Genomic DNA, 15,418 nt, shown 5'->3' with positions numbered 1-15,418 from the left:
CATTAAAACCTATAGGAGATTAACAAGAAGGTTTGTTATAAGACTAATATATGAAATTAAATAGCATGCTTATACACAGTAAAATAATTATAAATGCTATTTTTTGTTAACATAGCAGGAAAACCTTAAAAATAAATTTAATAATAGTTGTGCAAACCTTTTATAAAGAAAAATATAAAACTTCATAAAAGACATAAAATCAACTGAAATAAATTGAGAGGCATACCATATTCATAGATAAAATGCATGATTTTCTCAAATGGTTCCATTAATTTAATACAATCCTCATGAAATCCTGAAATGTCTTTCCATGGCACATGACGAACTAATATAAAAGTTTATATGAAAGTAGTGGTCCATAAATCCCCCCACATTGAATAATAATTAAAAGAGACGATGACAATGATGGTGGTGGTGGTGGTGGTAGGGGACCCATTACTTCAGTCATGATAAAGTTATGTTAATTAAAACAGTATGACACTGGTTAAAATGAAATGCAGTAACAAGGATAACAGCTTCATTAATGCTTCACAGAGAAAAAGAGATCCAATGAGAATTAGTACATGCGTGTGCAAATGGAAATATAAATTGTAAGGCACTATATTAATATAAGGTAATATTTCAAGGAGTTTGCCTTACGTTTGTACATATTATAAGGTTTTCTCATTGCTGAATTTGAAAAAAAAATAATATTGAATCTTAGATACAGCTGAAGAATCTTCTCTGGTTTTCTAACTCAAAAATAAGATGAAAATATTAAAAACAACAACTATTAAGTTCATGACTGCCTCATCTAAAGTTCATTTATCTGGACAATTTGGAACAAACCTAGAACAGGGAATTAATGACTAAAAACAAACATGATATCAAGTGTATCACATTCTGGAAAAGGCAAAACTGTAGAGACATTTAAAAGATCAGTGGTTGCCAGGGGCTCAAGAGGAAGGGAGAGAGGAAAGTATAAGCAGGTATAGCACAGGAAATTTTTAGGGCAATGAAACTATTCTATATGATACTATAATTGTGGATACATGCCATTATGCTTAGGTCAAAACCCATAGAGTGTACAATACAAAGAGTGACCCTTAATATAAATTATGGACTTAATGTATTAATATTGTCTCATTAATGGTAACAGATATTGATCATGCTAATGTAAGATATTAATAATAGGGGCAGGGGAGAGAGGGTATTTGGGAACTCTGTGTTTTCTGCTCAGTTTTTCTGTATTTTGAAACTGCTCTAAAAAACCTCACAAAGTATAGTACTTAAAAAAAACAGAAATGCATAGCACGTAAATTAGAACTGCAATACTCAGATTACAATATTCACAATACACAATAAGCAGATTTCCTTTTCTCCTATATGAGGCACTCAGGTGTTCTCTTGAGGTCTCTTTATTCTTGTTTAGTTATAATTTTTTCAGTGTACTGATTTTCTATTTAAATTGTTAGCAGGGCACATTCAAAGAAAGAAGCAACTTATTTATCATAACAGTTTTCATATAGCAGTAAGAAGTGACATTTGAAGGCCCATCAGTATAGCATGTCTACTTTGCATTGCTTGCTTTCTAATTACCACCCTCTCCCCAACAGTACCACTTGGCTGCCCTTGGACCTCTCCTAGAGAAACCACCTTCCCACCCCCACCCCCAGCCCCCAGACTTCCCAAGATCCATCAAATACAGGATTAACACATGTCATCACCAAAGACCTTCAAAGACCACTTCAGGGCTGTGACTGAAGTTCTTTCTGATTGGTGTCTTTGCCTTATTTGTTGTCAAAATTTTTGAATATCAAGCATGAATAGAAGAACTCAAAGAGGCAGGGCAGGTGGCAGAGATTTAGTAGAGAGGTGAGAAACCTACAAACACAGGTAGAAATGAAAACTCCAAGATTTGAAAATAAGTGTAGCTTTAAGAATCTGTATTCTTTTAATTTGTGTAATGCTTTATAGTTTTCAGTGTGATAATGTAATAATGAATCATACAAAAAGTTAAATCATCTTCACATGCTATTTTTCTGAAGCTAGACAAGTACTTAAAATTCTTTGAAAATATTTTTATCTGATTTTTTTCATTTTTAAAAATATGAGTTGTCCACATCTCCTTGAGGTCTTGTTCTGTGTGCTTTCCTGTTGAACCCCACTGCAGTTTTTAATGTGAAATTTAGAATTGCCTATTTATGGTTCTGAAGTTCTATGAGGCTAGCAATTGTATCTTAGTCATCATTATATAACAAGCACCTAAAATAATGTCTACACAAAGTTTCAAATACATATTTGCCAAAAAATGTAACGTTGGTTATCTAGAAAAATTCAGTTGTTTGGAATTATTTGTGTGATGATATTGGATAAATAAATTTGAATGCTTTAAGAAAAAAAAAAAAACAGCAGAATATAAAGAAACAAGTATCTTTTAATTTTCTTTCCCCCCCCCAGAGGAAAGAATTGTCAGCATGCAAATTCAGACAGTCACAAAATTTGAAACAGTTACTAATGTTGTTGGATATTTAAAGGGCTCGACATCTCCAGGTAAGTAGACCCAAATATTTATAATCTACACTTTATATGAAATATCACAAGAAAATGCTCTGTAACAATTTAATAGCATAGTTAAATGTCCTGCTTTAGATGTAATTACAAGTTCATACCGCTCTAAAGGGTGGTATATAAAACCAAGAAGCAAGTCTTTATTCTTTCTTACCACATCCCTTCAAAGATAAATCATAGTAGAGAGTGTAAGAGGGAAACAAAACAAAACGGAGAAAACAGAGTTTAGATTTGTTAAATTGGCATGTACCTGTGAGTAAAAGCTATAGAAACCAATGTTTTCTTTTTCTTTTATTCACTGTAACACCATTGAAGATTTTATTTATATCAAGAAAAGACTTTTTTAAAAAGGAAATATTTTAGTTTTAATTATGTGTTTTTAAAAGAAATAAAAATTTTGGTTTTCAAATCTTTCATTGTTAGTCTGTGTCCCATCTCTGACCCTTGGTCCACTGACAATTCTGCCTAATATTTGCATGGCTTAGGTTTTGAAGGTGCTTATGAAAAGGATCACCTGGTTACATTTTAAATAGTTTTATAGCTTGTTATGGGATGCTTATGGAATCTTCAGATGATACTATATAGGCTAAAAAAGTGAAAATAACTGACAAATATATTAACAAATTAACAACACTTCTGAACATATTGTGAGGTTGAATGACATATTACTGTCTGCTGTGCTTGTTTTACATGGTAGAATGCAGTAGTCTTTTAGTACATTTGTGTCATTGCTATTGATTTGGTTGGGATATTTACTGAAGTCATCCTTGCAGCATAATTCTTCTCCATGATCTTAGTCAAACTGACTCCATAATTGCTAACCCAGGAAATTCTGAGATCAAGTTTTACAGTCCCATCAAGTTTCCTGCCTGCCAACTCTTTAAAAATTCACGGACATCTTCTCTCTGGTTTCCTTACAGTAGCAACCTCTGATGAACAACCTCTGATCATAATATCTTTAAATACAAGATATAAATGAATTTGGAAATTGTTACTATTGCATTTCAACCATTTCAACAAATTTATATCATAAGGATCTCTAATTGAAGCATTAGAAATATTTATCATCATTGCTACATTCGCTAGTTATTTTTGGAAAACCAAACTGTACAAAATTATACTCACTATAGGATTAAAAAAAAAAACCTTATTGAATTCAATGTAGAAAAAAAACCCCAAATTTAAAAAATCAATTTACTAGTAGTATTCCTAGGTGTATAATATGTAAAGCTTCTCAATTTTATTTATTTGAATTCTACACAAAAATATTGGCTGTTCATTCCCATACTTTTCTTATTTAATGACTCTGAAAATTAGAAATAACCATCAGTTAATATTAAGGTTTTTATATATGGTTTATCCAGAATACAGACAATTCCAAACAGAATTTTTATACATATCTGGAAGATGAGTGAATCAATTCAACATTGCAGGCACACTGTGTATACCATTAATTAAGTTTTGATAAATTGTTGACAGATCAAATTCATTGTTGGTTCCAATATCAGTGTGGAAAACTAAAATAGTTTCACACAGTTATGTTTCCAGGAAAGTAGTGTTTTGATGCCATGAAGTCAAGGTGTGATTCATTCATTCCATACATGTGTAGTACTTATTATATGTCAGATGTTATTCAAAGTGCCTTACAAATAGTAACTAACTTAAAACTCAAAAAAACTGAATGATGTATGTACTATTTTTATTCCCATTTTATGGTTGAAGAATTTAAGGCATGAGAGCCTAAATAAGCTTTCTAAGGTCATACAACTAGTAAGATGAATGGCCTGGATTCAAACCCAAGCAGAAAGGCTTTAAACTCTGTACACTTAACCATCAAGTTATGGGACATCTCCTAAGGAAATGATACTTAATGAAGAAAAATATTTTTACACAGATTGTAGGGCTACTTGATAAAGTAAATTTAGCTGTGTATCAACAACATTCACTGGCAAAATCAGAGGAAACTCTGGAGATACACTTTTAGTCTGCCTTATTACTAACAATTGTCAGCAATATACGTTATTCAGAAGCCATCAATGTGTCATGGAGATCTTTCTAGTAGTGTATCTAATGGATTTTGTATGATTATGTGAAATAAAATATGCAAAAAAGAAAAAGTATTTGGATGACTTTTGATGATGATTTATTTTTTCCATCAGAAAAAGGAGAGGGTCTAAAACTCTAAGTTGGAAGTGAAAACTGATTCCCTAAATACTTCATTTATTGCAAAGTCCATACATGACTACCACATTTTTAATACTTACAGCTACTGAATAACTGTTCCCTCAAATGTATGAATAGTTCATTAATACTTACTGAGCATATACACATTGTTTATAGGGCACTTCCCACTATGATTCTGGCAAAATGTTAGATAAGGGTTTCATTGTGGCATATTTGTATGCTTCATTAATTAATATGCATGTTGAGACGACAGTAATATGGATCTAAGCTTTGGATTCATAATTGAGTTCAGCAGCTGCCTCTGCTTTGATATACACACATGTGTGAGTCAAGACAGTGGGGGGAAAATGTTAGTCTTAATTATCAGAACAATTTTGCATAATTGTTGCTCGGTTGTGCAATAGGATCATATAAATGTCATTAAATTTATTGTTAAGATGTATATTGTATTATAATGGCTCTTGTTGTCTTCTATTTGCAGACCGTTATATCATAGTTGGCAGCCATCATCATACCGCATACAGTTATAATGGACAAGAATGGGCCAGCAGCACTGCCATCATCACAACTTTTATCCAGGCCTTGATGTCAAGAGTCAAGAGAGGGTGGAGACCAGACCGCACTATTGTTTTCTGTTCATGGGGTGGAACAGCTTTTGGAAATATTGGCTCCTATGAATGGGGAGAGGTAAACGTGCATAAATTACTATGCCTTGCTCTCAAAATTGCGCACTCTCTCGCTCTCACTCTCGCTCTTGCTCTGGACTAAAGTAGACAAAGTCAAATTGATAAAGCCATGAACAAGAATGTGCGTCTCAACCAGGGTATGCAGTATGCTCATTTGCTGAGATCACTTCTAAGAATGCTGGGGAATTAGAGTTAGACCACAGTGATTTGTGTATGATCTACAGGTATCTTCTTCTTATTGCTACCAGACCTACACACTGTTACACCCACAGTGGTGTTTACCTGGTTATTGTGTTTCTTCTTAGGTTGAAGGCACTGGACAAGAAAGGGTCAAGTGATACATACCATTACCTTTTTTTTTTTTTTTTTAATTTTCTAGCAATTTTCTGGAATTAGGAAACAATCTTGTATGTAAAATGTTTATTAACTTAGCATTATACCTTACCTAAACAATATAGGGATTGGACTCAAAATAGCAGTTTCCTTCCTTCTACCCTTGTTTTCTCCCTCCCTTCAATCCTTCCTCCCTCTATTCTTACACCCCTACCTCCCTGCTCCTTCTTTTCTACCTATATCTCTACCTATCCACTTATCTAACTACCTTAGGAAGCCTTTGTTCAAATGAAATCTTGTGTGCAATGATCACAGTTAGAATACAACTGGAATACATTTTCAAATATTTCTGATATGTTTGTGTCTCACAAATGCACTATGTTTTTAATGGGATATGACAACTTTGGATTGATGCCACATTAACAACAATAAAAACATCATAAAACTCTTAGATATTCTATTTATTTTTATGACTTTATAAAAAGAAGTTTAATGGAAATATGTAGGAAAAAAACCTACACAACTTTAGCTAGGAAAATAAAACCATTTGATATCCTAGTTTGTATACTGCTTCAGCTTTGCAGAAAAAAATATCAAATATATAATGAGAAATTCTCATTTCATTTTTCATTTAATCACTCAAAAAAAAGATAAAATGTCTATTGGCTATCAAGAAAAATCAAAAAACGTATACAAAAGAAAATAGCAAAGATCTTTTTATTTTGAGAGAAAGAAGTCTTCAAAATGAGAAAAATTTTACAGTTGTAAAATTTATCAAGATTCACACATTGCAAATTGAAATGCTTTTCTGTATTCAAATTAGTGGTGTGAATTTTTTCCCATTACTCAAAAGAACTAGTTCAAATAAAGAAATTCCATTGCTGACAGAACATTTTAAAATTGACAGATTTTTAGTAAGATGAAAAATGTAATAGCTGAACCAATCTCTCAAATTTCTATTCCAAATTCCATACTTTAAGGATATAAACAATTTAAGAAACAATCTGGGGAGTGTATTTGTGATCTGGGATGATTTTACTAATTCAGAATTTTTTATCATAAAGAAAACAATGTTTTAGTTTTCTTGTAACAATAAGACACATTAAAAAAAAATGTCTTTAAGATTCTTTCCAAAAATTTATTCTACTATCTCATACAGCCTTCTCCATATCTATCTAATAATTTTCATAGTCAACTCATGTTAATTCTAAATTAGCATGTGTATTTCTAAGCTGTGTTCTCAAAGTAGGCTTGTGTAACATTAATAGTTCCTAACTTAAATTCCTAAATATCCTTAACCCCTCTGCATGGGAAAGTGAAGTGTACTGCAAATAGTCCTTGAATTTATTTGAGCATCATGCATGGTAACCTGCAGTTTGTTCAGTATTGTGGCCTTGTGTGTATGTGAACAATTACATTTTCAAATTAAGTAAATATTTTTGTAGTTAATAAAATATTTTGATTATTGACTGCGTTGTACCTTTTGGTAATTTTATAGTTTCTCAATCAACAGATACTAAAAATACAACTACTATACTGTGGGGAGTCTATAGGAAAAAATGTTTATGGTAGAAAAGTCTCTTCCTATTCAAAAAGGTTAGGGACCTCTGTCTTAGAGTATTTATTATATGTATGTATGCATATTTGACAACTAATTATACATCTAGTCACTTTCTGGCTTTTTCCTTGACTAGGTGAGCAAAAATATGTAAGCAAAGAAAATGGTGAATAATATATGGATTTGATTATTAGCTTATAAAATGTACTATTGTAAATTGCTGTATCTTAGATTATTTCAATACAGTTCATGAAGCCTTTTTGTAACAATCTGGTTGAGGAGGAATTTAGAAAACTATTAGTTTTACTGTTCTGTCTACTCTTATCAAACCTACTCCTTCTGAAAATGAAAGATTTTCTTTTAGAAGAAAGCAATTTGTGTGCTAAATATATTCCCTAATGAAGATGAGTAAGGAAAGCACTTGTTGACAGGTCATAATGCCCTTTCTAATTTTGCTTACACAGGAACCCCTTGAAACTCAGAGTTGTAATTAAAAAGATTAGGTTATACTGGTCAAATGGAATTTATAGTGATAAAGTTATTAGAGATTTGACTCAATACTGATTTCAATCCTTGAGGAAAATTATAACATTTTACTAAATAGGTTCTTTAAAAAGTACCATTTCTCCTGTGAAGAATCTTCATCTTCAGGCTATTGTGGAAATACTATAGACTTTGCAGTCAAAGAAATCTGAGTTCAAATCCTCTCTACCATAAAACAAGTGGTCTTAGGCAAGATTAACTTCTCAAGACTTGATTGTTCCAATGAGTACACTAATGCCTAGGTTGTGAGGTTCTCATGAGAGTTAAATGGACTAACATATAGACATTGTCAGTATGGTAGTATTTAATTAGAAGCTGTTTTTCTATAGCTCTTGTGTAATAATGGACATTTTTAATAACAATATTATGCGTAAACCACAGTTCATCATTTCTATTTATTTAAAATATTTATTTTTAAATAAACTGTCTTTTCACTTCTTTTACAGAGGTATAGCTGAATTTTCAACATGAACTAGGAATAATATTATTGATTTGCTAGGTGTACTAGTCCTTGCAGACTTTCATCTGATAGTGTTGGAAGAAGAAAGATATGTTTCTAAGATACAAAATAATATAATACAATTTTTAGGATATATCTATAGAACTGCCATCATGATAATTACTCATTACATATTTGCACAAGAAAAGGAAGCAAATAACAGAAGGACTTCTTAGTGGTACATTATTAATAGGATCAGTGGTCTTCAATTTTTGGAAGTAGGGTTTAGCAGAAAAGTGGAAAACTATTAAACTGAATCATTTTATTCTACTAATGTGGATGAAATGCATCAGGTTTTACTTCAAGTAATATGTGCAAGGCCACAATTGTCTTATGCCTTATTTTGCTCAGAATAAAAAGCTGCTTTGTGCAAAAAGTAGCTCAACACTTCAAAGGAAAGGGCTGGTTTTATTAAACACTGAAGTGATTTATCCATGTCTGTTCTCTAATTCAATGACTATAAAATTAAATGCTGTCACTAGAGCAAATATTCCATCCTGTATTCTGAAGTTGAATCTCATACTATATTAACCATATAGGGACATTTTCTCTTAAATTTTTACCTTTTTTAGGAACATGAACATGCTTTAAAATATTTTGTTGTATGTTATATGAAACTCCTTACCACCCTTATTTAAAACCCCTTTATGACCCTTGGGTACTCTAGTAAATAGTATGGGATGGCTTTACATTAAAAAAAAAGAGAGTATTATGCAATGTAATGATTTTAGGTAGGAAGTGTTTATTATTCAACATGTAACTGGTAAAGTGGAATCTGTTACTTTTATTTCTGTTAAAGATAGATTTTTTTTTTTTTTAATGTCAGGATTTCAAGAAGGTTCTGCAGAAGAATGTTGTGGCTTATGTTAGTCTCCACAGTCCTGTAAGCGGTAACTCAAGTCTCTACTCTGTAGCTTCACCATCTCTTCAGCAACTGGTAGCTGAGGTAAGATGAACCACTTTTGAATAAAATGATTTTGCAAAACTGCCTTTTTCTCTATAATCTGGCATTTCTTGATATTTTCATTTTTTTAAATATGCATAAAACCATCCCTAAGTGTTTTTTTTTTTTTTAATATATTTATTTATTTTTGGCTGCGTTGGGTGTTGTTGCTATGTGTGGGCTTTCTCTAGTTGCTGCGGGCTTTCTCTAGTTGAAGCAAGCAGGGGCTACTTTTCGTTGCTGCATGCGGGCTTCTCATTTTGGTGGCTTCTCTTTGTTGCGGATCGTGGGCTCTAGGCGCACGGACTTCAGTAGTTGTGGCATGTGGGCTCAGTAGTTGTGGCTCGCAGACCTTAGAGCGCAGGCTCAGTAGTTGTGGCACATGGACTTCAGTAGTTGTGGCATGTGGGCTCAATAGTTGTGGCTCACAGACCTTAGAGCGCAGGCTCAGTAGTTGTGGCACACGGGCTTAGTTATTCCTCAGCATGTAGGATCTTCCCAGACCAGGGCTCGACCCCATGTCCCCTGCATTGGCAGGTGGATTCTTAACCACTGCACCACCAAGAAAGTCCCCCTAAGTGTTTTAAGGAATGATCTATTGCTGATTTTTTTTTATCATTCTCCCTTCAACCAATGTCCTATGTTCTGAAGTTCTTTACTTTCTACGGTCTTATGGTTATAGTTGCAGGCATGCATCTATAGAGAATGTGTGTAAATTTATTTCTTAAAAATTGAATTTAGTGTTTAAGTTCTCAATTCTGCCAATTTTGGCATGTTGTGGTAAACTTGGTTACTTTGGGATTTCTTCTCCTTCATTCATGTTTTGAGTAAATGTGGAACCTGTTCTGTCTTTTCAACTACACTGTAAGCCTCCTCATAGCAGGACCTGTGTCTAATTCCTAGAATATCGTGAGAAGTAAATTCAAGAAACTTGGAAAATATTGTTTGCAGAACATTTATGGAAAAGGAAAGCATGTTTTTTTCTACAAAGTAACAAAAAAAAATCATGCAGTTTGTGATAATGTCTTTCTAGAGTTATCTATTTTTTAATTTAGTTACTCCTCACCTGTTTCAAAGAAATTTTCAGAACATCTTTCCTATTTATTGTTAGAGTTCACACTTTTGTTTCTGCATTCTTTTTATGACTTTCACTAAAATGATATGTATTATATCTCAGAATGAAAGCAATCATGCCATGACTGCAGGGTGGTTTTCTCCCAACCCCAAGGGCTACTGGTGTATATTAGAAAATGACCTTTTAGATACCCACAGAGTGTCCAGTATCACAGACACTGAACTAGAAAAAGAGAAGGATAATGAACGGTGCTTTGGATTAGCCATAATTCTTGATTGAAATGTAATGCAAACTAACATTTTATGACTTTCATAATGTATTTACTAGTTTAATAATTTTCACTGACATTTCCATATGTAGTATAATAAAGAAGACATTATGAAAGATGAAATAGATAAATCTGTACATTTAAGATCAGCCAAACCCCAGTGTGCATACGTGTAATCCAGAACTGTAAGTGAGTCTCTCCTTCTCTTTGTACTGCTTTGAAATCTCTGACTTTCTTACATGTCTGGAAAAAATGTCAAAAGAGGAAAGTCAGCTGCCGTTGTCTCCCTTGGGAAGTTAAGGTATTCCTGAATAGGTTATCAGGAAGAAAGAAGTATGAGCTCAAGTATCCAGAAACTAGTGAGAGTTTAAAAATGATTTTGCCCTTACAGTTTTGTCTTTCAGAATATCATAAAAAATGGAATCACACAGTAGGTAGCCATTTGTGTGTGGTTTATTTTACTTAGCATAATGACTTTTAAGATTTACCCATGTTCTTACATGGGTCAGTAGTTTACAGCATCTTCTAGACCACTAAGGAAACAGTCAGTAATAACTAGATGAGTGTAATATCTTTGGAGCTCTCCCTCTGGTTTGATATTCTAACTTTGGTTTTGAAATGAAGAGAAATTAAACTATTCACATAAGAAAATAAGCCATTTCCTTGAGGTGAGTCCACTAAATTTGAACTAAATCATCCTGAGTGAAAAAGATGGAATCTTTTGAAGATTGAGAAATGTTTAATTAATCTAAATCCACTGCAGTGGATTATAGGTTTTTCTTGGGATTCATGAAAGCTCCACTTTCAAAAAAATTTCCTGAAGAACAGTGAAAAGTTGATGGTTACCAAAGATGGGTAATAGGAACATGAGAGTTCATTGTACTGCTCTCTCTTTTGGGTTCATTTGGAAATTTTCATTATAACTTGAAAAAAGAATCTCAAAAATACTTAAATTTTATAAGTTACAACACTAATAAATTAGTTTGTTTTCTGAAAGTAGCAATAATCTACCAGTGACTTACACGCTGAATGGTAGTAAGGGGCAATAACGAAGGCTTTTATTTTTATTTATTTATTTTTTTAACATCTTTATTGGAGTATAATTGCTTTACAATGGTGTGTTAGTTTCTTCTGTATAAGAAAGTGAATCAGCTATACTTACACGTATATCCCCATATCCCCTCTCTCTTGTGTCTCCCTCCCACCCTCCCTACCCCACCCCTCTAGGTAGTCACAAAGCACTGAGCTGATCTTCCTGTGCTATGTGGCTGGACCCCACTAGCTCTCTGTTTTACATTTGGTGATGTATATATGTCCATGCCACTCTCTCACTTCATCCCATCTTACCCTTCCTCCTCCCCATGTCCTCAAGTCCATTCTCTACATCTGCATCTTTATTCCTGTCCTGCCCCTGGATTCTTCAGAACATTTTTTTTTTTTTTAGATTCCATATATATGTGTTAGCATACAGTATTTGCTTTTCATTTTCTGACTTACTTCAATCTGTATGATAGATTTAGGTCCATCCACCTTACTACAAATAATTCAGTTTTGTTTCTTTTTATGGCTTAGTAATATTCCACTGTATCTGTGTGCCACATGTGCTGTATCCATTCATCAGTCGATGGACACTTAGGTTGCTTCCATGTCCTGACTATTGTAAATAGTGCTGCAATAAGCATTTTGGTACATGACTCTTTTTGAATTATGATTTTCTCCGGGTATATGCCCAGTAGTGAGAAGGCTGGGTCATGTGGTAATTCTATTTTTAGTTCTTTAAGGAACCTCCATACTGTTCTCCATAGTGGCTGTATCAATTTACCTTCCCACCAGCAGTGCAAGAGGGTTCCCTTTTCTCCACACCCTCTCCAGCATTTATTGTTTGTAGACTTTTTGATGATGGCCATTCTGACCAGCATGAGGTGATATACCATTGTAGTTTTGATTTGCATTTCTCTAATGATTAGTGATGTTGAGCATCCTTTCATGTGTTTGATGGCAATCTGTATACCTTCTTTGGAGAAATGTCTGTTTAGGCTTTCTGCCCATTTTTGGACTGGGTTGTTTGTTTTTTTGATATTGAGCTGCGTGAGCTGCTTCTAATTTTGGATATTAATCCTTTGTCAGTGGTTTCATTTGTAAATATTTTCTCCCATTCTGTGGGTTGTCTTTTTGTCTTGTTTATTGTTTCCTTGGCTGTGCAAAAGCTTTTAAGTTTCATTAGGTCCCATTGGTTTATTTTTCTTTTAATTTCCATTTCTCTAGGAGGTGGGTCAAAAAGGATCTTGCTGTGATTTATATCATAGAGTGTTCTGCCTATGTTTTCCTCTAAGAGTTTTATAGTTTCTGGCCTTACATTTAGGTCTTTAATCCATTTTAAGTTTATTTTTGTGTATGGTGTTAGGGAGTGTTCTAATTTCATTCTTTTCCATGTAGCTGTCCAGTTTACTCAGCACCACTTATTGAGAGGCTGTCTTTTCTCCATTGTATATTTTTGCCTCCTTTATGAAAGATAAGGTGACCATAGGTGCGTGGGTTTATCTCTGGGCTTTCTATCCTGTTCCATTGATCTATATTTCTGTTTTTGTGCCAGTACCATATTTTCTCGATTACTGTAGCTTTGTAGTATAGTCTGAAGTCAGGGAGCCTGATTCCTCCACTTCCGTTTTTCTTTCTCAAGATTTCTTTGGCTATGCAGGGTCTTTTGTGTTTCCATACAAACTGTGAAATTTTTTTTCTAGTTCTGTGAAAAATGCCATTGCTAGCTTGATAGGGATTGCACTGAATCTATAGATTGCTTTGGGTAGTATAGTCATTTTCACAATGTTGATTCTTCTAATACAAGGACATGGTATATCTCTCCATCTGTTTGTATCATCTTTAATTTCCTTTATCAGTGTTTTATAGTTTTCTGCATACAGGTCTTTTGTCTCCTTGGGTCGGTTTACTCCTAGGTATTTTATTCTTTTTGTTGCAATGGTAAATGTGAGTGTTTCCTTAATTTCTCTTTCAGATTTTTCATCGTTAGTGCATAAGAATGCCAGAGATTTCTGTGCATTAATTTTGTATCCTGCTACTTTACCAAATTCATTGATTAGGTCTAGTAGTTTTCTGGTGGCTACTTTAGGATTCTCTATGTACAGTATCATGTCATCTGTAAACAGTGACAGTTTTACTTCTTCTTTTCTGATGTGGATTCCTTTTATTTCTTTTTCTTCTCTGATTGCTGTGGCTAAAACTTCCAAAACTATGTTGAATAATAGTGGTGAGAGTGGGCAACTTTGTCTTCTTCCTGATCTCAGTGGAAATGGTTTCAGTTTTTCACCATTGAGAACGATGTTGGCTGTGCGTTTGTCATATATGGCCTTTATTATGTTGAGATAAGTTCCCTCTTTGCCTTCTTTTGGAGGGTTTTTATCACAAATCGGTGTTGAATTTTGATGAGAAATTTTTCTGCATCTATGGAGATGATCATATGGTTTTTCTCCTTCAATTTTTTAATATGGTTTTTCCATTGATTGATTTGTGTATATTGAAGAATCCTTGTAGGCCTAGGATAAACCCCACTTGATCATGGTGTATGATCCTTTTATTAGGCTGTTGGATTCTGTTTGCTAGTATTTTATTGAGGATTTTTGCACCTATGTTCATCAGTGATATTGGCCTGTAGTTTTCTTTTTTTTGTGACATTTTTGTCTGGTTTTGGTATCAGGGTGATGGTGGCCTCATACAACAAGTTTAGGAGTGTTCCTCCCTCTGGTATATTTTGGAACAGTTTGAGAAGGGTAGATGTTAGGTGTTCTCTAAATGTTTGATAGAATTCACTTGTGAAGCCATCTGGTTCTGGGCTTTTGTTTGTTGGAAGATTTTTAATCACAGTCTCAATTTCAGTGCTTGTGATTGGTCTGTTTTTATTTTCTATTTCTTCCTGGTTCAGTCTCGGAAGGTTGTGCTTTTCTAAGAATTTGTCCATTTCTTCCAGGTTGTCCATTTTATTGGCATAGAGTTGCTTGTAGTAATTTCTCATGATCTTTTATATTTCTGCAATGTAGCTGTTACTTCTCCTTTTTCATTTCTAATTCCATTGGTTTGAGTTTTTCCCTTTTTTTCTTGATGAGTCTGGCTAATGATATATAAATTTTGTTTATCTTCTCAAAGAACCAGATTTTAGTTTTATTGTTCTTTGCTATCGTTTCCTTCATTTCTTTTTATTTATTTCTGATCTAATCTTTATGATTTCTTTCCTTCTGCTAACTTTGGGGTTTTTTTGTTATTTTTTCTCTAGTTGTTTTAGGTGTAATGTAAGGTTGTTTATTTGAGATTTTTCCTGTTTCTTGAGGCAGGATTTTGTTGCTATAAACTTCCCTCTTAGAACTGTTTTGCTGCATCCCATAGGTTTTGGATCGTTGTGTTTTCACTGTCATTTGTTTCTAGGAATTTTTTGATTTCCCCTTTGATTTCTTCAGTGGTCTCTTGGTTATTTAGTTGTGTATTGTTTAACCTCCATGTGTTTGTATTTTTTATAGTTTTTTTCCTGTAATTGATATCTAATCTCATAGTGTTGTGGTCGGAAAAATACTTGATATGATTTCAATTTTCTTAAATTTACCAAGGCTTGATTTGTGACCCAAGACATGATTTTTCCTGCAGAATGTTCTGTAAGCACTTGAGAAGAAAATATATTCTGTTGTTGTTGGATGGAATGTCCTATAAATATCAATGAAGTCCATCTTGTTTAATGTGTATTTTAAAGCTTGTGTTTCCTTATTTATTTTCATT

The 15,418-nt window shown here is 33.4% G+C and overlaps 1 protein-coding gene across 3 annotated transcripts in view; it reads left to right on the top strand.

Moving 5' to 3' along the window:
* Nucleotides 1–15,418, top strand: part of NAALADL2 (N-acetylated alpha-linked acidic dipeptidase like 2) — a 1,063,610-nt gene that overhangs the window by 653,327 nt on the left and 394,865 nt on the right. For all 3 annotated transcript variants that reach the window (XM_060011115.1, XM_060011116.1, XM_060011114.1), the window contains 3 exons: nt 2,440–2,532; nt 5,216–5,421; nt 9,180–9,299. In XM_060011115.1, coding sequence (XP_059867098.1) covers nt 2,440–2,532; nt 5,216–5,421; nt 9,180–9,299 — 419 coding nt within the window. The remainder of the gene's footprint in view (nt 1–2,439; nt 2,533–5,215; nt 5,422–9,179; nt 9,300–15,418) is intronic.

The sequence above is a fragment of the Delphinus delphis genome, chromosome 4 (assembly GCF_949987515.2).
Source record: "Delphinus delphis chromosome 4, mDelDel1.2, whole genome shotgun sequence".
In the NCBI taxonomy this organism is placed as follows: Eukaryota; Metazoa; Chordata; class Mammalia; order Artiodactyla; family Delphinidae; genus Delphinus; species Delphinus delphis.
The sequence above is the reverse complement of the archived record's forward strand: the minus strand, read 5'-3'. Positions and strand labels throughout refer to the sequence as shown.